At 37.4% G+C, this 21,293-nt stretch overlaps 1 protein-coding gene across 5 annotated transcripts in view; it reads left to right on the top strand.

Moving 5' to 3' along the window:
- tfeb (transcription factor EB) overlaps window positions 1–20,390 on the top strand; it is a 26,836-nt gene extending 6,446 nt beyond the window's left edge. The window contains exons 1-12 of one of the 5 annotated variants that reach the window (XM_088424585.1): window positions 2,846–3,000; window positions 5,140–5,211; window positions 10,523–10,627; window positions 10,751–10,918; window positions 11,311–11,409; window positions 11,498–11,686; window positions 12,287–12,376; window positions 15,747–15,864; window positions 16,132–16,188; window positions 16,564–16,639; window positions 16,974–17,121; window positions 17,926–20,390. In XM_088424585.1, the coding sequence (XP_088280711.1) occupies window positions 10,598–10,627; window positions 10,751–10,918; window positions 11,311–11,409; window positions 11,498–11,686; window positions 12,287–12,376; window positions 15,747–15,864; window positions 16,132–16,188; window positions 16,564–16,639; window positions 16,974–17,121; window positions 17,926–18,498 (1,548 nt within the window). In that variant the 5' untranslated portion in view covers window positions 2,846–3,000; window positions 5,140–5,211; window positions 10,523–10,597 and the 3' untranslated portion in view covers window positions 18,499–20,390. Of the gene's footprint in view, window positions 1–1,453; window positions 1,562–2,845; window positions 3,001–5,139; window positions 5,212–10,522; window positions 10,628–10,750; window positions 10,919–11,310; window positions 11,410–11,497; window positions 11,687–12,286; window positions 12,377–15,746; window positions 15,865–16,131; window positions 16,189–16,563; window positions 16,640–16,973; window positions 17,122–17,925 lie in introns of those variants that run through there. The other 4 variants (XM_088424588.1, XM_088424584.1, XM_088424587.1 and 1 more) reach the window with 4 other exon arrangements.
- Window positions 20,391–21,293: the final 903 nt, after the last annotated feature.

Genomic DNA, 21,293 nt, shown 5'->3' with positions numbered 1-21,293 from the left:
ATACCTGAATGAGTGATTCAGCCATTAAAAATAACACCCATGCTTTGTAAGGCTTAATATCTGTGATTAGCACACACAGATTATTCGGTTTTATGTTTCTCAACGGTTCAAGAGGGCAACACAGCCTTTCTGGTAAAGGGAAATATCTTCTCAATATGTTTAGGAACAAAGCAGAGTGACTCGCTTTAATTTTGTGTGCCCCTTATCTGACAATTGATCTCACGAATAACTCCCATTCCATTTCTCTGTGCATGGTGACGCTCAGCCATGCAGAGAGAAATGCTGCTGGGTGGCTTCACAGGTTCTTGCACATGGTCTTTTACCGACACAAGCTCATTCGTAGTTCTCCATTTGTTTACATAGTGTTAATAATGGACATTGGATATGTTCAGAATAGAAAAGATCTATTTTTTTTACAATAAACGTTATGAGTTTAGCTACTTTGTTGTGACTGGAACACACACGCACATACGCACACATATATATATATATATATATATATATATATATATATATATATATATATATATATATATATATATATATATATATATATATATATATATATATATATATATATATATATATATATCTTGCTGAACCGTGTGTGTTTGTTTGTGTGTGTGTGTGTGTGTGTGTGTGTGTGTTTGCGTGACCTGAAATTTCCATAAAACGACCATGAAACGACCATGAAAGTAGAATTGACAAGTTTGGTTAATATAACCATTCACATTTAATGCATCATTAAGTCCTGTTGTTAGGGAAGAAATTGCCCAGGGCAAGAATTTGAGAAAACCATTTCAACAGTACCTGAGCTTTGCAAGTACATATTTTCAAGCTAGTCTTGATTCAATTGTGTTTATTTTTAATCTAAAAACACTTAGACATAGTTGAAAGTAGAGCGATTTGGTTTGAACCAATGTTCTCGCATCTTTTAAGTAAAGAAATGTTCCAGTTCAGACTGGTTTATGTGTTCACCCTTAATACTCTTAATACTTTTTTCATTATTTTGTTTACTTTTGCAAATACACTTAATGTATGTTTTTGTTTGAGTGTGTGTGTTGGACCCATTGTCAAAAGTGTACATGACTGTCATGGTCATTGTTGCTTTGTCTGCCTCTACTTTCTTTTTCAAATCGGCTGGTCTTGACAGGAATGCAGGTTTCCCAGCCAATAAAGTGAGGGCCTGGAGGGGTCCTGCCCCGAGACCAAAATAACCCTGTAAATACACTGCAGGCACTATGAGAACTGGAGCTGGCCCAGCTGATGAATGCTTTGTGTACAAACAAGGCATGTTTGTCAGCCGTGTACTGCTGAACCATGCAAGCCTATAAATGTTGGGCTTTGTTGTGATAGGCGCCAACCTCTCGTGGAAGGGCGCTTTGATACCAAAGTTTGTGTGCATTCATGGAAACAAAAGCTGTAGGCAGGTTTCTTACATACATTTGTTTGAAAGATTTTCTTGAAGATGGCACTTGGCGAGCCATTCTGCATGGATGTTTTCTGATAACTACATCTCACTTGGGTTGAGGTCAAGACTGTGACTTGGCCACTACGGAAGGTAGCCAGCCACTTGTGTGGTTTTACTTCTGCCCTTTGGTTGTTGTGCTGTTTATTGTCCATCCTTTGTTAAGCTTCAGTTGGGAGACTGACGCCGTGCTTTAGTTCCATCCTTGTTTCACCTGACCATGCTATTCCTGGCCTTTTTTCACTCATATGTTCCTTATGTAATATACGGTTGTAAGTACCCGCTAATTAGTCTAAACTTTGGAACTACATTTGTAGCTGTATATCTAGGTATGTTTCATTCAGCAATTCCACAAGGTAGCTCTTGTAACATCTTCTGTTTTATTTCTGGCTTTTGAAAAATGTTATCACTAATAACAATATGCACCCAGAGAAAAGGTATCCTAAATTTTCCAAAGGTTTCACTGGAAAAAAAAAACCCAAAACAAAAACAAAAAAAACCTTTTGCCTTAAATTGATTGACGTTCCAATTAACTCACTCTTAATTTGAATGGAAAAATGTACTGTTCCTGTTTCAGCATTAAAAAGCACTAGATTTAATTTAGTGAAACTTGCAGAATCCCTGTTGAAATCTCACGTCACCCCTGAAGTGCCTTCACATTTCCCCATTTGAGAACCGCTGCTCTAATACATTCATTTGTTTAATATCTTATTTAACCGAGATATTATCGTCAGCCGAAGATTTTTGTAATTCTTGAGTCAAGTTTTAGGTTTTTTTCTTCACCTCATTGAGCATTCTGTGCTTTCCTCTTTTGAACCTGTGTCTTTGTGTTTTAATAGCTATTGTTTAACTTAAAATTGTCTTACGATTTCAGCTTCTCAGCAGTAATTATTCTCTGCTTTCTTTAATACAGTATTTCATAAAAGCAAACTGATAGTTTTTGTGTGTCTAATCAAATATTCTGCTTTTATTGCTTTTACTTTGGAAAACGATGCCGGAACCAGCAACTGAATCGGTGTAAAACATGTGGTGTTGCATTTTTTTTCCTGCTTTTTTTTTGTCGCGCTGATTGAAGACCTCCAGTCAACTGTTTATGTGAAGATCTAATCCAATCTGCCAATTATATGCACCGCTAAACAAAATCGTTGTTTTACAGGCTTGAGACTTGCACAGATTATGTAAATGAGAATGGGGCTTGAATTTCCACACTAGCAAGAAGACAAGAAAAAAAAAACATTGGGGGTGAATTCTCTAGACAAGGTTCCGCTTGTTGTTGACTCCAGCTATCAGACTAATTTAGGGGAATAGTAAGAGTGGGAGGAGGAAGCTGAGCCAGTGCTTCGAGAAGGGCGAGGAAGATGATGAATAGTGACTGTAACTCTGCCGGTTGAAGGAGGGCGGGCAGCACAACCATTCAACTTGCTTTTGTAAGCAATAGTTTGCGAAGCTTGGCAGCAAAGCGTGTCTGCCGACACGTGGAGGAGCAGCTTTCACATAGGTGGGCTCATCCTGAGCTAATTGGACAATTGCCGGTAAGAATCTGAGCTCCTATTTCCTGCAGTTGACATGAAAGTTGAGTTTATGCTCCTAGTGACTCGGAGTTAAGACAAGTAGACAACAGAAACCAATTAGAAACAACAATATGGTCACAAATCATTGGTAATGTATTGATGAGCTGAAAAATGACCATTTTTGTTGGTCACAAGATTATCACTGGAACACAGGTGCCATCTGATAGCAATTTACTTTTTTTCAAATTCCATACACTGTACACTTTGTTACACTCAAATATACATGTGGAAATAACAGATTTTTTTTACAACAGGTTATATATCTCATGATCTGACTGTGAATACCTTTGGACAACATGTTCGCTAAATAATTTTTGTCCAACCAGTTTGGTTAGGCAGGAAGAATGGTTGTTATCATTTTCTGGTGTCAAATTAGACACAATTCTTCTTACTTCATGCACATAATTACAAAGTAAAGCGAATCGCCTCTTTAGCTGTTTTAAAATCGATATGTTGTTTGTTTGTTGTGTTGTCGTATGTTTTTAGAAAACAAAATCTAAAAACATTTTGTTTTGTCTATAGAGGAAATTGCCTCAACTATGACAAAAGTAGGAGTTGTGATAACTGAAGGGAAGAAAGGGGAAGTGATCCACTGTGTTTTGTTGATGATGATCATCTTTGTCTTTCCTGTGTCTTGCCAAATGTTTACACATTCACTGGATATGAATTAAATATAGACATTTGTTTTGCATAGTGACAATATGATTCACTGGTGTTGACAGGTGAAGGTGGTTTAGTTATGGTGGCTTTCAGAACGTTGTGTTAATGTTAATCAGTATAAATGCTCATCTGGGTAATTATTGTGAAAAGGTACAACTGTGTAGCAGCAGCTCTAATTAGCTGCACACAACATTTTGCAACATGTTCAAATGTTAATTAAGCCACTTTTTACACTTAACAGACGTAATTAGAAAATGTTTATGTTGTAGCAGTCATAGGTCATATTTGAATATGCTCCATTTAGTGTATGTGGATATTCAGATCAAAACCACAGTCTGTTGATTTCGTGCTTCCACTGTTAAGATTCTTCAAGGGTGGTTCTGCGGTTTGTGCACCTGTTACAGCATGTTCCCCATTTGAACATGTCACTCATTGACATTGCTTTTGCCAATCTCTGTCCTTGCATCTGCTCAACGATCCTTTCATTAACACCAGTGGTTTGCATAGTGTAAAAGTTTGGAGTGGCGCCTCAACTTGGGGGCATTAATAGACTCAAGGGTTGGCATGAAAAAATAACTTAAAAAAAAATCCTCCATTGCTGTGTTGAATTTAAAACATTTTGATTTTGTCAGGTGGTTTCACACAATATAATCAACTTAATACAGTTACATTTTGTGTGTGTATGTAGTCCTTTTGAAAACTGCATCTAAATTCACATTACTGTATTTTGTTTTTTACACGTAAATTTTTCAAAAACATGTTTTTCAGTGTATGCTCTTCTCACATTCTCAGCTATGTAAAAGCAACTTGCTGCAATTGTTTTTTGTTCCGAGAAAAAAAAAAAAATGCTGTATTGCATTTAATCAATTTTATTTTTTTTACCTTTTAAAAATGTGTCTGGCTCCAGATGATTTTATTTCTTGCAAACATTTCACAAAATTTAAAAAAAAAAAAAAAAAACTAACTTAAAAAACAGTATACGACTATACAGTGTCAAACTGGGCAGAAAACAGAAAGTATGCCAACAAAAGCTGATTTCGTATTTTGTGTTTCTAATGCAAAAACATTGCACCACTGTGTTATTATTTTGAATAACCAGACTCAAAAATGATCATGCTGCTCTGAAATGTAATTATCTGTTTAAAGCTTTGACTATATCTTCAATAAGTTACCGTATTCTGCAACTTAAGTGTCACTTTTGGAAAATGTTGGATTGAATGCAATATTATTTTAAACCAATATAAAACCTTTAAGTGAACGCCACTGAGTTGCAACACTTTAATATCAATATCACCGGTACTTTTTTTTCATTATTTTGTTTATTTTTGCAAATACACTTGCTTTTCATAACCAAGCCTCATTTCTTTGTTTGTATGTCTTGTTGTGGCTTCATCCCATCAACCATGTTCTCCACCATTGCCCATTGTCATCATGCTTCAGCTACCCGACATGTAATCAGCAGCAGAAGCTGAGCGTATTCCTGTTTGCCAACTATTTTTCTTCTTAAACAAGGTAAATATGTATGCACTCTTATATGACTGTGGCATCAAATGCATAAAAACTAGAATCAGTGAATCAGCAGAAGACTTCTTACAGTCATTGTTTTTAAATCACAGGTGTCGAACTGCAGTTCCAGAGGGCCGGTATCCTGCATGTTTTCGATGTTTCTCTCTCAAACGCACTTAACTCAAATGAGTAGGATCATTTTCAAGCTCCTGCAGAGATGGCTAATAAGCTAATCAGTTGAATCAGGGGAAAACATGCAGGATACTGGCCCTCAAGCAGAGATGGGAATTTCAGGGTCCAGAAAGTAAAAACCTTGGCTCAGTTTGGTTTTAGCCACAGGTGCTTTCACTTAACTGGGAGGTTAATGAGCTCATTTGGGTGCAGGTTGAATAGAAGTACTGGGCAGGGTTTTTACTTCCTGGACCTGGTTTTCCCATCTCTGCGCTCAAGGACTAGAGTTTGACACCTATGTTTTAAATAATGAACTCCCATTTGCAGATTGGGAAGCATGTACAGCATGAACACGATCTGAGTGCGTGTCCGTCTTCATCCAGAATGTTTGGTGTCTCCTTGTCACCAAGGGCTATGGCTGTTTGTGTTTGTGAGGTCATATTTGCCGTGCCAGCCGAGTCACATAATCTTACCAAACATAACCTGGAACTGACGGCACTTGTGTTCATGCTCATAGGCTCACCTCAAGCCACACATAAACACAACAGTATGACAAAAAAAAAAAAGAAAAAAAGAAATGCATGTCTCATAGGAATGTTACAACGTATTCCTGAAAAGGAGAACAGAGAAAACAAACATGTTATTTTAGGCCTTACTATTATCAAATATCAAAAATAGGGTATTCAGATAAGTGTTTTAAATATATGCTTTTGCATGGTTAATAAACAGGAACATGAATAATAATAAATCAGGATATCAATTTAATTGACAACTTTTATTTTAAGGTATTCAACATTTTGTATTACTTGAATTCAAACCATTAGAACCTGATTTATGATTTATGAGACAAAGTGACTTCAAAATCAGAGTATGTAGTCCAGCACATTTGTGTTGTCCTGGTTTGTTGGAAAGTGATCAGTAGGAACAGCAACAGTCTTATTGAGACCTTTGCATTTATTAAACAGCCTTTCGAAAACTCACTCCATGGCACTTGCCAGCTTACTGTACATTATATGGGCAGTTGAGTTCTACTAGCCGCTAACACTGTTAGCATCTCGTGCTTTGATCCTGAGCTAGTGCTGGTAGCTACTTATGTTGGAGCCTTCACAAACACTCGCAACGGCCACTGTGTAATACAATGTCAGCATTTAAAAAAGTGTATTTTTTAAAGGACCTAGATCATGGTATTTTTTCCACTTTCCACAATTAAACATATGCATATCAATTGCATTTAGCACATTGGCTATTTAAGTTCTTATTAAAACATGAATTTGATGGTACTGATGTTTCTAACCGCTTATCTGCACGAGGGTCACGGATCCTGGCAGAGAGAATGAAGGCGCCAACACAGGCGTTTTCTGATATTAAAATGCCAAGCAGTATCAAGAGACAGCACTGACTAAGAGGCGTTCACCTATTTAATCTGTCCTCATGGAAAACCAGTATTCATAACCACGGTTCCGCCTGTGGGGGAATTATTTCTCTCAGATATTGATTGTCTGGCTGCGTGCTCCCAACATAAATTTTCACCTCTTGGAAAATGTATGCAGTAAAACATTATAACTAATAAATTAAACGTCGTTAACCTGGCCGACTCGTTGCAATATATTTTCTCCGCAACTCCGAAACCAAACCAAAAGTAAAAGACGTGAATAAGCTCGGCACGGATTACTCTTGCATGGGTGGTACGAGGGAGAGAAATAACACTTTGGGGGTGTTGAACGCCATTGATACGTCCCCTATAAGTGTCCTTAATAAGCATAATTAGCAGTTGTACTTGATTTCAGGGCAATATAGTGGCATTAGTTAACTTCTTTAAAGGGTTACATAAGCTTCTTTGCTGCGGTACACTGCAGGGATGTACTCAAAGATAAAAGTGAAGCAAGCTATTGATCTCTTTGTTATTTGGGAAGGTAAGGTTAATTTAGAAGTTGGCCCTCGCACTGTGTTGGTGGCGTGTTACTGTTGTGATTAGCATGAACACTTGTTTCTGTGGTTTGCTTAACTTCTTCGTGACTACCCTAAATAAATGGGTTATCCAATGCAGAAATAATAATTGGCATATTTTGAGCTGAAGTACTCAAGTTACTCGTTTCAGCTCTACTAAAATTTAAAATTTCTGTTTTTGGAAATGTTTTGGACAAGCCTCTATGTGTGCTAATGTACACATGTACTCATTCTTTTTACTCCTGTGTCTTTGCTGCTGTAAGCCCTTCCGTTGACATAGAACACATCTAAAAATACACACACATATTAACACCATATCTGTGAGCAAAGGAGCCATGGCGCCACACTGCCCTCAAGTGTGTGTTTGTGCACACTTTCAAATATGGACTGTACCGTGTTGTTGAAAAGCACTTGTAATATGTCCATAGTCTGCACACCTCTGTGTACATGCATGTCGGTGACTAATCTGGAGAGTTGACCTCTGAGCCCTGGCTTCCTCCGTTCCTTGCCTTCCCACTGGCACTCAGTGTTCAAAGTGCCGGGGCTTGTGACGTCACAGCGTCGGACACACAATGGTCCTGCTGTCCCCGCACTGCGTCACAGATGCTTGCTTCCCCCGGTGGATGCTTGGCAATAGGAAGGCCAGTGTGGGATGTTATACTGCCTGGTAGCCGTGTGTCACCATATGAGATCAGGAAGTCATCGCCCACTTGTGCGTTTGTGTTTGTGTTACACACCACATGTTACATATCATGCCTTAGTCAGAGCTGGAAGCTACACACTAGTTACATTACATGGGTTTGACAGCATATGGATTTTATATCACCCCTCTGGCTTTCCTACCTCTCCTTTTCATCTTTGACTTGTTATTCTGTTATTCCCTTTCATTGTGCGGATCAAGAACAAACAAATAAAAAGCAGGACTGTGAAATGTAAATGTTACCATGATGGAAACTTTTAGGAGCAGTTGTGATGATAGGAAACACTATTGACTGACAACAAAGGGGTATGCATCTAATATATTTAAATTAGAGATAGACTGATGATATGTTTAGGGATATGTACTATGTGTATGTCAACACTGCCATCCAATGGTCACAGTTATCACTACAGTGCCCAAGGGTGTCAGCTACCCTGCATAAAAGAACTTATTTGACCAGAATTTATTATTTTTACTACTATCTTACAAGACAAGAATTCTCGTCCATGGCACTGAAAGAGTTTAACATTGTAAAGTATATATTTCTATTTTTAGGTAACTTTATAAAAGATCCAGAACCTTCTGTTTAAAATTAAAACTAAAATAAGTCAAATGTTAACATTTACGTTACTTTATAGAACTTTGTTTGCACTCTTCATTTACCTTTTTAAGACGTCCATGATCAATAGAGTTCTCTGAACAGTTAATCACAATTTCACAGCAAGAATGATTATTGTCTAAAGTTATAGAAAGCAAAATAATATTATGCAAATCTTACTTTTTTTTTTAAGGAATTCATACAACGTTAAGGGGTCAGAGATAGGGTTACTTTGAGTTTGACGGTTACTTTTTTTTTTTTTTTTTACACCCACCTTTTCCCATTCATTCTTTCCAAAATATACTACTCAAGTTGGAAATCACTGTAAAACAAGTTTTAGTGCCGTTTGACCTCTGAGTGTCGCTCAAGTGTGGATCAGATTTCTAATTCCCAATTTAGTTTTTCGTGTTTGAATTTCTGGTTCTGGATGTGTCTTTTTCATGTTGGCAGGCACAAAGCGAGCTGTGTCTGCCCCCTCTGCTGCTGAAATGTACACTTTGGACAACAGGCAGCTTCAGCCTTTCTCAATAGGAGCTGCCATTCTTATTGTACCTCACACACAATGACCTTTTCTCTCTCTCTTTGTCTCTTTCCCTTCTGTCTTCGTGACCATGACCGTCCAATGTCTGCGTTTGACTCTGATTGGTGGTTTACAACCTCATGTGACTTCTTCTGTGGCTGTCAAAACAACACAGAGACAAGGAAAATGATGTAGAAATCATCAGTCACTTCCCAGCACACTGTTTGTTGACTCCAGACCAGCTTAGTCATGCAGGGAAATGAACACATGTCATTGCAGAAGGGGAACTGGGACTCCCCGCTGAATGTTTGCATTCACAAGACTGTATGCGTGAGAGAAAACTGTAAGGAGGTCAAGGTGTTTCCCCTTTAACCACTTTGCTCACCTAGTTTAGTCTTCATCTAATCTAATAAGCAGACTTTTTGAATTTGGCAGGAAACTGGCATAGAAAACACACAAATGAGAATATTCAAGAGCTGATATTTAAAACAAGATAATACAAATGTCTTGGAAAATTATTTATGAATCTGAAAAGAAGTGGAGGAAAAAAGGAAGTGAAATTTTCTGCTAGGTATTAGTCATATTAGTCACAAGATCGACAAATACTTGTTCATCATTAATGTGGATTTAAATATACTTTTGGAGTGATATTCTAGATAATTATACCAATTCTACATTAGTATTATATTGAAATTAATATTTCTGCCAAAGTGGCAAGTAAATTACGTATTAGTTACAATAAAAAAAAATAAAAGTACTTTCATAATTAAAACAACGGCTGACATCAACTTTTTTTTATTGATTGATTATTCTAGGCAACTTTTTGACAACTTTTTAAGTTGCCTCACAACTTAAATTAATGCTGATATTGTTTTTTTGTTTTGATAACTCAAGATGTCAAGGATGTAGTTTTGCTTGGCTGGCTGATAAGTAATTCGTTTTTTTTAACACAGTCTTTATGGCTTGCTTTGTCAAAATAATAAAAGTGTGTGTGTTTTTATGCAGTTCTTAAAGGGACACTGTGTAAGTTTTAGATGTTTTTCATTATGGACAGCAGGAGGTGCTGCATTTACCATTGTCTGTAGCTATAACAAAAATGGCAACCTCCGAAGAGGTGTCACCTCCATGCAATATAATTTAATGATAACTAGACCTACGATTATATTTAAAACATGCTGTTGGTCGTTAAGAACACATTTATTTGCAAGTTTTTTAAATTTATAATCATTTAATGTATTCCTTTTTAATGAAAAACCGTCTAAATCTTACACAGTGTCCCTTTAAGGATCTTATAGCCATATTTAGCTATTGAGATGCATATGGCTGCAATGGAAAGCCAAATTAGCTTGCTAATTTTTTCTCAACTTGTATTCCCTCACAGCTTCCTCTACCTCTCGGACTGGACTGCGGTGCGTTGACTTCGTCTCGCCCTCCCCTGCCCCCTCGCCCCCCAGCAATGGCCTCGCGCATTGGTCTGCGTATGCAGGTAAAACACTTGAGCGCCGTTTGTCACCCATTGTTATTTTCTTTATAAAAGTTTGGAGCAAGGAGAAACGTTGCAATTTTGTTGTTGTGAATTGTTTAGAGTTCATTCATGTTTTTTTTCTAGCTGATGCGAGACCAGCTGCAGCAGGAGGAGCAGCGTGAGCGGCAACAGCAGCAAAATGCATCTCTGCAGTACATGCAGCACCGCATGGCTGGGCCACCTGCCCCAACTGCAGCCATTAGCACACCCCAGAATTACCAAAGCATGCAGGTGCCCGTTGAGGTTCTTAAGGTCAGTAAGACTGCTGCGTATGATCATTTACATTGTATATATTATGTCAACATTTTGCAAGTCACTCACAAAATTTAGCAACATGTTGCTTCATGTACATTTGTTCTTGATTCAAAAGGAGTCACTCTAACAATTTAGCAATAAGTTGCTTCATCTTCGATTATTTACTCTTAATTTGAAAAGAAAAAAAATATAATACTCCTCTCAAGGTAAATCAAATGTAATATAATTAGATTTGTAATTGTAATTGTAATTGTAATTAGATTTATAATTAGATACCAGCAGAAATCCAGTTAAAATCTCACGTACACCTGAAGTGCCTTGACGTACGCCCATTTTAGAATCGCTTGTTTAGAGGCTCGTGTTTTTTTGTTTTGTTTTTCCCAACACAGGTACAGACCCACCTTGAGAATCCAACAGACTACCACATCCGTCAGTCTCGGAGGCAGCAGGTGAAAGAGTATCTTTCCACTACATTTGCCACCAAACAGGTGTCTGTCAATCGTCATCCTTTATCAATACTATTACACTGTTTTGTATGAGTAGCATTTCCACTCTTCTTGTTTTCTCTGTCTCGAGATGGTTCACGCCGTCGCAGGGCCAATGCCACCATCTCCACCTGCGGCCATCGGGCCCACGGGGGGTTCAGCGTCTCTACCCCCACCCCTACACTCTCCACACAGGCGCACTGAGCAACTTATGACTGGAAACAGTGCACCCAACAGCCCTATGGCCATGCTGAACATCGGTTCGAGCCATGAGCAAGAGGTAGGGGCTTCTAGATTGTGGCCTACGCCTGTAAACATGCATTGTAGGTCATAACAGAATTACGGGGATTGAATATTAGCCCCATTACCGTTACGTTTTATGAAGCATCGTAATGATGTTTTTGGTCTTTGGTAAGCTAAAGCGGCATTCTAAAAGCCATTTGTGTCGTGCGCACAGGAGGTGAATCAATGTGTTGATTAACTGACAATGGCGTTCATTGAAGTTTAAGTGCTCCATTATGGCCTTGCAGCGGCTATTACGACTTAACAAGTGACAGACAAACATTTTACTATGCCAAGGCCCTTTGAACCTGGCAGACTTTGACCAAAACATCTCAAACCGTAGAGCTCAGCTTCAGTTTTGTCAGTATTACTGTTAAGAAATAGTCTAAGCAGTTGGGCTCCATGGAGAAGTCATCTTTGAAGTTGACTCTAGACTAAAGCATGCGCCTGCAGGTGAGTTCACCTGAAGATCTTGGCTTGTAAACTGGTGTTTGCAACATAGCTATAAGAGACTTTTGTGTGTAAAAAATTCTCCAGATGCATGACTTGTCCTTAATGGTAACAATAATACTCAGACATTTTCCCGTGCTTTTTTCAGATGGATGAGGTCATTGATGACATCATCAGCATGCAATCCAGTTACGATGATGTTCATGCCTACATAGACCCTATTCAGATGCCCAACACAGTAAGTGATCAAGTGAATGACAATTCTGAATGACTTTAAAAGTGCTGACACAATCAAATTGCTCCAGTCATGAATCAATTCGTGCAGAGTTCATCCACACAGATTAGTTTTCTCAGAATTTTCTTTCTTTTGCTCACCCTGATGTATCGGAAATATCTGTTCTTTTGGATCAATAGACAAAAAAAACCACAATCAAAATCTACAATGTTAAAGATTTTTTTTCCTTTTTTTCCTTTCCTTTTTTATTTTTCCTTTTTAATGTCTTATTTGTGTAATAACAACTTCTTAGAAATACTGTCCAACCAGTGTTTATTATGAATAAATGTTGCAATTCAAGCATATTAATTTAGGCACAATTATATAGTTGTACCAAATTACTTTACAGCAAAATAAAAATTAATACATTGTTTGTTTGTTTTTTTGCTAAACATAATTAGAGCTGAAATGATTAACTAACAACCAATCATTTCAAATTAATCATAAGAATTTTTGATAATTAATCGAATGTTTTGAGAGCCTATTCTAAATTGTCCAACCCCTCAGAATTTTAGCCGAAATATTAATACAAAATATTATCTGCTTTCTGTAGTCTGCGACATAAGATACTAATATTTTGTTGAATATAAAAAAAACATTTACAAACATTTAGTTTGAAAGAATTTTGTTTAAAATACATTATATATATATATATATATATATATATATATATATATATATATATATATATATATATATATATATATAAATCATTTTGATTTTAAACATCGTGTTTATCACTTCAATTTTTTTTATTATTTTTTTTTTTTTTATTTTGTGTGTCCAGACTCAAGCAACAATCTGTGATGTCACAAGAATGTACTTGCGTAAACACACAGTGGTTTATATTGATTTGAACATGCTGAGCAAGGTTATACATCCCAACAAAAACATGTCAATTGAAGACCTGGGGGAGGAGTGTGAAAGAATTAACAATTAAACTTCCAGCAGTTAGAGTTCAACTTGTTTACAAGATTTTTTTTTTTTTGGGAGGGGGGTAAGGAGGAGGGGAGGGGGATGAGGGCAATTTGTGCAAAGGGAAAACAGGCTGAAAGTCCAGTTAGGGGAAAGTTCACTCGTTTGCTGGTGGGGAGGGACAAAAATTGGATCAGTGCTGCTGAGGTAGCGTCCCGACACAGTCTGCCTTGAAGCGCGGAGGAAAGACCCCTCGGACCTTACTGGTAGATCCGAGGATGAAGGAGATGAGTAAGACATATGCAATTGTGGAAGTTTTTGAAGGAGAACAAATTCAGTTGGTAAGATGTTTGACATGTGTTTTGTCTGCTGTTTTTGTTTTTAAACAAGTATCTGTTGTGCTCAGTATTTTTTTGTTGATCATGGTTCTTGTCGTACGACTGACTGTAGGGACCAACATGAGGCCATCTTTAACTATCAGCCTGAGGTCACTGATTACATGTGGACACAAAGTGTGGGGGGTGAAAAGCATTTTAAGGGTGTTGCTATGAATGCTGAAGTTTTATTTCACCCCACTAGAAAATATTTGTAGTAGAAATTTCTTAACTTGATTGGTTTATACTGACCAAGCGCATTTGTCAACATGTAATCTAACATCACAAAGCACAACAGATTGATTCTATTGGAACATTGTTCAACAACTCTGACACAGGAGTGTGATGCTTGTGCATATACTGAGTGTGTGTGTGTGTGTGTGTGTGTGTGTGTGTGTATATATATATATATATATATATATATATATATATATATATATATATATATATATATATATATATATATATATATATATATATATATATATATATACACGTATATATATATATATATGTATATCATATATATATATATATATATATATATATGATATGGTGCTTGTGCATATACTGAGTGTGTGTATGTGTATATATATATATGAATGAATAGATATATAAATGTGCTCCAGGTTTTTGTTGGTGGTAAATGTCATACTAACTAGATAAAATAAAAGCCGGTTTAGTCTTTGGTTTGATTGATTGACAATCACTAGAAAAGTACATGAAAGCCTATTTATTTGATTAGGTATCGTAAATGTGTGACTAGATGGAATGTTTATCAAAAGTTTAAAGTTGAATCATAATGCTTTTTTTGTTAATGTTAAAATGGATATAGGCTTAGCTATACATATACAATTTTTATAGATAATAATCTTATATATCGAAATGTTTTCTCTTTCCGAGGGGGGGCTTGGCAAAATATAATTCAGAAGCACTGAGTTAAATGAACGTTTTCTTTTTTTTTTTTTTTTTTTTTAATCAACTGACAAAGCAATGAGTCAACCTCACCTGCTAATCCTAATGGGGCTTAAAGAGGCATACTCTTGGAATTCTTGGAATCTCAGAGTTTAGTAAGAACTGGGGTAACACTGAATGCCAGGCACTTACTCTGGGGTGGATATTTAGTGTCCTAATGTGAGGACATGTGCGCTGAAATACTGAGCCATGCAATGTGCCATTAGAATACATTTCTTTTGGCATATGGAGTTTGAGGGGTCACACAATTTCATTTGAAAGCCGTTGCAACGCTTCTGCAGTGCGATGCATAATTTATCTGTTCATATACAATCTAAAACAAATTGAATTGTATCTGGTTGAATACATTTACATTTGACAGCATGCAATTTACACACAAAGGAGCTGGTGTTTTTATGTGCTGTTGTGATGTCCGAGCTTGCTCAGTAGCCAGCAGATAAGGTATCTTTATCTCTCAGGCCCCATTTAACACGGTCCCATTTGGCCTCATGCCATGGAGTAAAACACAATGCCAAAACAAGGTTTTAGTAAGATTAAATTAAGACATCAAGTTTTACTGACTAAACAAAACAGTTTTAAGTCTTTGTGGCGAAGTGCAAGCTTTATTAGCGTTTGGGAGGGTCTGGACACAGCTAAGGAGAGAATAAAGCCTTAGAGACAGATAAGAAACTGGCCAGAGGATGACAGGCAATCATTGCTGTGTGCTTAGGTGTGATATTATTGCATTATCCTAAGTTATCTGTTTTTTACAGCACACTAAACATTGCCACTGACTTTATAAAGGTACTAGAAGTGAGGATGTGAGGTTGTAAATGAGTCTCTCCGACCCATAGAGGAATAATCTCTAGTCACACCCGTTTCACCTGTTTGACTTTTCAATTTTTATGATTGACATTATGTGACATGGAGTTTTGCACTTTTGTGGATGATAGCATTGAAGATTATTATTTTGGATTAGAAATAAAATCTCATGGCAATGCCAACAAAATTGTGACAGAAGTAGATACGCAGGTTTTGACCACTTGACTTTTGGGCTTTTGATTGTTTGCATTGATGTGCCTCCTCCACAGCTCCCTCTGTCCAGCAGCCACCTGGATGTTTACACAGGTCCAGGGATGAAAGGGCCAGCCATAGCAATGACCAGCAACTCCTGTCCTGCCAACTTGACCATCAAACGAGAAATTTCAGGTGCGGCCATTGTGCATGCGTGTTGATGATGAGAAACGATTAATTTTGGTGACGGCAAGAGTTGTATGACTTCACACTACACTTGTAGATAAATGTAGACCACTGATTTGTTGACATTTTTGGACGCAATGTTGTGTATGTGTGTGTGTGTGTGTGTGTGTGTGTGTGTGTTTATATATATATATATATATATATATATATATTTTTTTTTTTTTTTTTTTTTTAATTTTATCAGCTGTTATCTGATGACTTTTTGTTTTTGCAAAGACACAGAAGCCCGTGCCCTGGCCAAGGAGAGACAAAAGAAAGACAACCACAATCTCAGTAAGCCTTTCCCTCTTCTAGCATGCATATTTATTTAAAAAAACAAAAACAAACAAAAAACAATGATTTTGTTATTTTCTGCATTGCATAATCTTGCACAGGAGCAACACATGCACATGAACATACAAACTTTAATCCTGTACAGGTTGTATATCCCGTTTTGCTGATTTAGCAGACATAGTGCAGTAATTGTGTGTCCGTAAAGTTTTTGCTGCTCTGGCACTGAAGTTCACGTAATTGTCCATGACCGGGAACTTGAATGAGTGGTGGCAAATTTGTCCCGCTCACAAGTGTGACTTTCGGTATGATCCTTTCTTGACTCCTTTCTTATATTTTTCCTGTTTTGTCTTTCCTTCTTTTTTCATTTATTTACAGTTGAAAGAAGACGGAGATTCAACATCAATGATCGTATTAAGGAGCTTGGAACGATGATTCCCAAAACTAATGATCTGTAAGTTTTTTTTTTTGCTATATTATGATTTAGTGGAGACGCTACGTGCTCAGGTGTAATATCTGTGATTTGCCCTCCAGATGAACGCTCGAGCATAAGTTAGAAACATCTAGATATGTTTAAATGAGCAATCAAACGTTTGCTCTGTTACTAGGGGCATTTCTCTTTAAGGTAATCAGATAATGTTTGGGGTTAATCACGTTCAGTTAACTCAATTAAAGATGATTATTATTTATAATCCTGGTTATTTAAACAGATAAAATAGTTTCAGGCACTTCATACAGTATCAATGCTAGCTACTTCAACTGTTCTTTTACATTCATTGTTTGCACAGTGATGTTCGCTGGAACAAGGGCACCATCCTTAGAGCGTCTGTGGACTACATCAAACGTATGCAGAAGGATGTTCAGAGGACCAGAGAGGTGGAGACCAACTTTAGAAGGATGGAAATGGCCAACAAACAGTTGATGCTTCGCATTCAGGTCATTTCATAACTTTGCTGACCGTAAACAATTAAGATGAATATTACTCATACATTACTCATGCGTGGGGATCATTTTGCCAGAACTCACACAATAAAATGGTAAAATTAAGTACAATAAGACAATCTGATAAGTACAGTGTAGATGCCCACAATTACATTCATATAATTATTTTTTTCTTGTTTTTATGCTGTCAGAAGCCTGTTGCCAGCCGTGAGGAGTATGGGGGTGGGATGTTTTATTTATTTGCATCAGACACTTGTTTTCATCATTAGACATTTCATTTCCCTCTGACTTTTGTATTTTTTTTATTTTGAAACATTACTGCAAGTTTCAGAAAACAAAAAAACTCTACAGACTAGCCAATTTATTCATTTTTATTACAATTCATGGTATTTGTCATATTTATCATATATTTTTATACCTTTTATATAGTAACATAGTATATACAGTATATGGAGAATATATATATATATATATATATATATATATATATATATATATATATATATATATATATATATATTTTTTTTTTTTTATAAAATTAAATGCTCTTCCGCTGAAGAATAATTAGCTTGTATATCCACCTGCTGATGTTAAAACAACAGAATAATAGCTTTGTGTTCAACTAAACTTGTCCAGATTCACTCTAAGAAAATTAGAGAGTAAATTAAGACAAGATCATGGTCATTTCATTTTTCTTTTCTGGGCAAATGTGTCCAGGGTATGAATGATTTTGGGCCTAACTATATCTGGAGACACTTCAAGACAATATTCTCACACTGCAAATGATGGCGTTGACAGGAGCTGGAGATGCAAGCTCATCTGCATGGCCTACCCAGCAACTCACCATCTGGCCTCAACCCCGGAGACCTGATGGCCCCATATATCAAACAAGAGACCAGCCCAGAAGAGAATCTTTCCCACACTCAGACACAAGCCGCACACCACCAGCTAACCCCAAATCAGGCTCCAGCCCCGCCCCAGCAGCATCACTTCCTCCCGCAGAGCCACTTGCACCCTCAAAGCCAAGCGCAGCCCCAGCAGGCGAGGCAGCTGAGCATGGTCCCGCAGCAGCTCCAGCACCAGCCGCCCATCCAATACCCGGCCATAGGCAGCTCCCAGCCCTTTGACTTTGTCCAGTCGCTGGACCTGTGCGACGGCATGCAGCCGTTCTCAGACGCCGTGCCGGGGCTGGGCGATCTGGGAGGACCGGAGATGCAAGGCCGGAGAGGCGATATGGCTTTCCTCATGATGGATGAGCCCTTGTCCCCGCTCGGCGGAGGCGACCCCCTTCTCTCCACTATGTCCCCGGAGGCCTCTGTCGACTCCAGTCGCAGATCCAGCTTCAGCATAGAAGATGGTGACGTACTCTAGGCACACACACATACACACTTCTGCCAGCGCGCGCTTTGACAAAAAGGCTTCCGGAACCACTATAGTATAAAAACCAAATCATCACAATGACGGATACATCCGGTAAAGTACACCTGATACCTTGCACTGCTCACACACACGCCACACTTCACAACATCAGAAAAAAATGGACGGGGCGTGAACTGAGGATCTCAAAGCGTTCAAAGAACATTTTGAAGGGTCAAACAATTACTGAGGTCAGAAAGTTTGACAAGTATGAAGGTGATGGTCATTTTTTATTCATAGGATGAAAATCTTGTACATTGTCCCATTTACCACATCACCTTGAAAGATTACTTAACACGGAATCAATACAGAAAGTTTGTATAATTTACATGTAGTGATTCTGCTCTGTCTGATTATTTTTTTGGGGGGGTGTATCTGTAATTGAAAACTTTGCTGTCACAACGAGCACTATTTGGTCAATGCCAGCCAAAGGTCATTGCTAGCATGCTTGATTTAGCGTGTCCTTAAATTCTTCACATTGATATATGCACATTATGAGCTTTACTTTTTTTTGTCAACTCACACATCCACCAGTGCCATTTTTTATGCCTCCTCGTTTCTGCCATGTTGTCATCTATATCTATCATACTCAGGTATTGTAATAGAATTCAGAAGCAGGGTCAATTTAATAAGTGCTGATGGGCACTTGAACCAAGCCCATGACTTTAGCAACTCTTTTTACTGGCAGAGTTCATGACAAAAGTTGATACTGTAAACTTTTTTAATGACAGAGGCCCATACACAGGGTGGCTTTTAATTGTGCATATTGCACCATAGATCACATTGCTTCACACACATAAAAATGTTCACTAAACACTGATGCCAGATCTCATGTGCGCACACACACACACACACACACATATGATATATATATATATATATGTGGGGCATCGGGGCATTATGCATGCTAGAAATCTTGTGGTGATTATAAGATGATGATGGGGACTTGACAATTTTTTTTTAATTGATGACAGGGAAAATGACGCTCAATGAACTGATTCTTTGTTCCTTTTGGGAGAGTAGAATTGCCCTGTGAAAGTTCAGAACGCCTCTTTCCATGGCAGTGATGTCATGTTTCTTAATCATTATTGAAAGAAGATTATGCCCTAATTATAAGTTATGTTTCTTTTTTGTAGTTTGATGTTTATTTTCCCAAAGCACTGGAAACTATATTATTGTTTGCCTTTGTACAAAAGGATTCTTATTATTTTTGCTTTTATGCCACAAAGCAGCTTTTAATATTTTGTTCTTTTCTTGGACCCCCCCCCCCCAACCCCAACCCTAACCCCCCCTCTTTAAAGCCAGTTAAAGCCACCAATGTGTTACTTGAGATGGAGCAAAGAGCCATGTGAGAACTTTTCAAGACTAGGGATATTTGTACATTTTGAAACCATTTTTTCCTTTCTTTTTATATGCATAATTGGGCTTTTATTTTTCTCATTATCTCTTGAAGCCAGTCGATGAAAGGTTATTTTTTGATCTGATTGAATCGAATTTCTCACATTGTGAATGTAAAGTTTACCAGTGCGACCGGTCAGCGGGAAGTCAGTTTTGCTGTGCCTTGTCCCTTTCTTTGTAGCTGTGGTTTCCATGGAAACTGGAAGACTGACTTCACCTCAACTTTGCGCTGAAGAGTTGCCTGTACCTGAGCGTGTTTGTTTTTCCACTAGAGTTATGCCTTTTCCCATTTCAACCACAGTTTGACTGTTGTTGACAACTTGCCAACACTCCAAAGAATTGCCCGGAGCCCCTCTAATTTTCCACTAGAGGGCGCTCTGCAGGGCAAAAATGCTCAAAGGGGCATGTCCTGATTTTAAATAAGTTATAAAATGTTCTACCAAAAACGATTAATTTGTGTTGAGTGTTTTGTGTGCAACACGAAATCATTATTCGTGTTTGTCGTTATATTTGAGATGTGTTCATTGTGCAAACATGGATATCTGATATGGATGTTGATATTATCAACTTTAAAAATATTTTTTCAAGTCAAAATGCCCTACACGGCATTGTTGCAGTACCGTTACTGAAGGCTAGGCGGTAGCATAGCACATCAGGCTTTCAATAATGCTGAATATTACAAACAAAAGTAGAATATGAATTTGATGAAGCCAGGTTAACTGTTAGTTTATTTTTGAACAGCATTGCGGTTGTCATCGTTTTAGTGATTAATATTATTGAAACACGTACAAAAACAAAATACATCGAGTTGGTTTTTATTTTTGTGTGGCAACAGCATGAGGTCTAAGTGGTTTCCTAAATGGCCAACTGGACCAGCTTCGCCCAACGAGAACAAATCAATCTAACCTGGCCACTCAATTAAAAAAAAATGCTCGGATTAATCTCTGACAAGTATTTTAAAAAAAAAATCAGTCTTTAATCGGAAAACAGTTTTTTTTTTTTTCATTTGTCGAGTGCTGGCGGCACTGTTTTGGTGCAGAGTAAAACTTTGACGCAATTCACCTTTACCGCACCAAAAAAAACAAACAAACAAAAAAACAGTACAAATTTTAACCATGTGGTTGAGCGGTCAGTTAAATGTTTAAAAGAGCTTATAAAGTTATTAGTAACCTATTTATATTCAATTTCTCAACACATTTTAAAGTGATCTACTTCTTCATGTGATAATACTAATGTCCACAAGAGAGCAGTAGAGATCTATTAGCTTTTGAAGACAAGAGTTCTTGAATCGCTGTAATGAGATGCAGAGAAAACATTTTACCATTCAGTATATATATATATATATATATATA

Source organism: Hippichthys cyanospilos, chromosome 9 (assembly GCF_059441005.1).
Source record: "Hippichthys cyanospilos isolate Australia breed blue-spotted pipefish chromosome 9, RoL_Hcya_1.0, whole genome shotgun sequence".
Classification (NCBI taxonomy): domain Eukaryota; kingdom Metazoa; phylum Chordata; class Actinopteri; order Syngnathiformes; family Syngnathidae; genus Hippichthys; species Hippichthys cyanospilos.
Note: the sequence above shows the minus strand (reverse complement) of the source record. Positions and strands in the feature narration are given on the sequence as shown.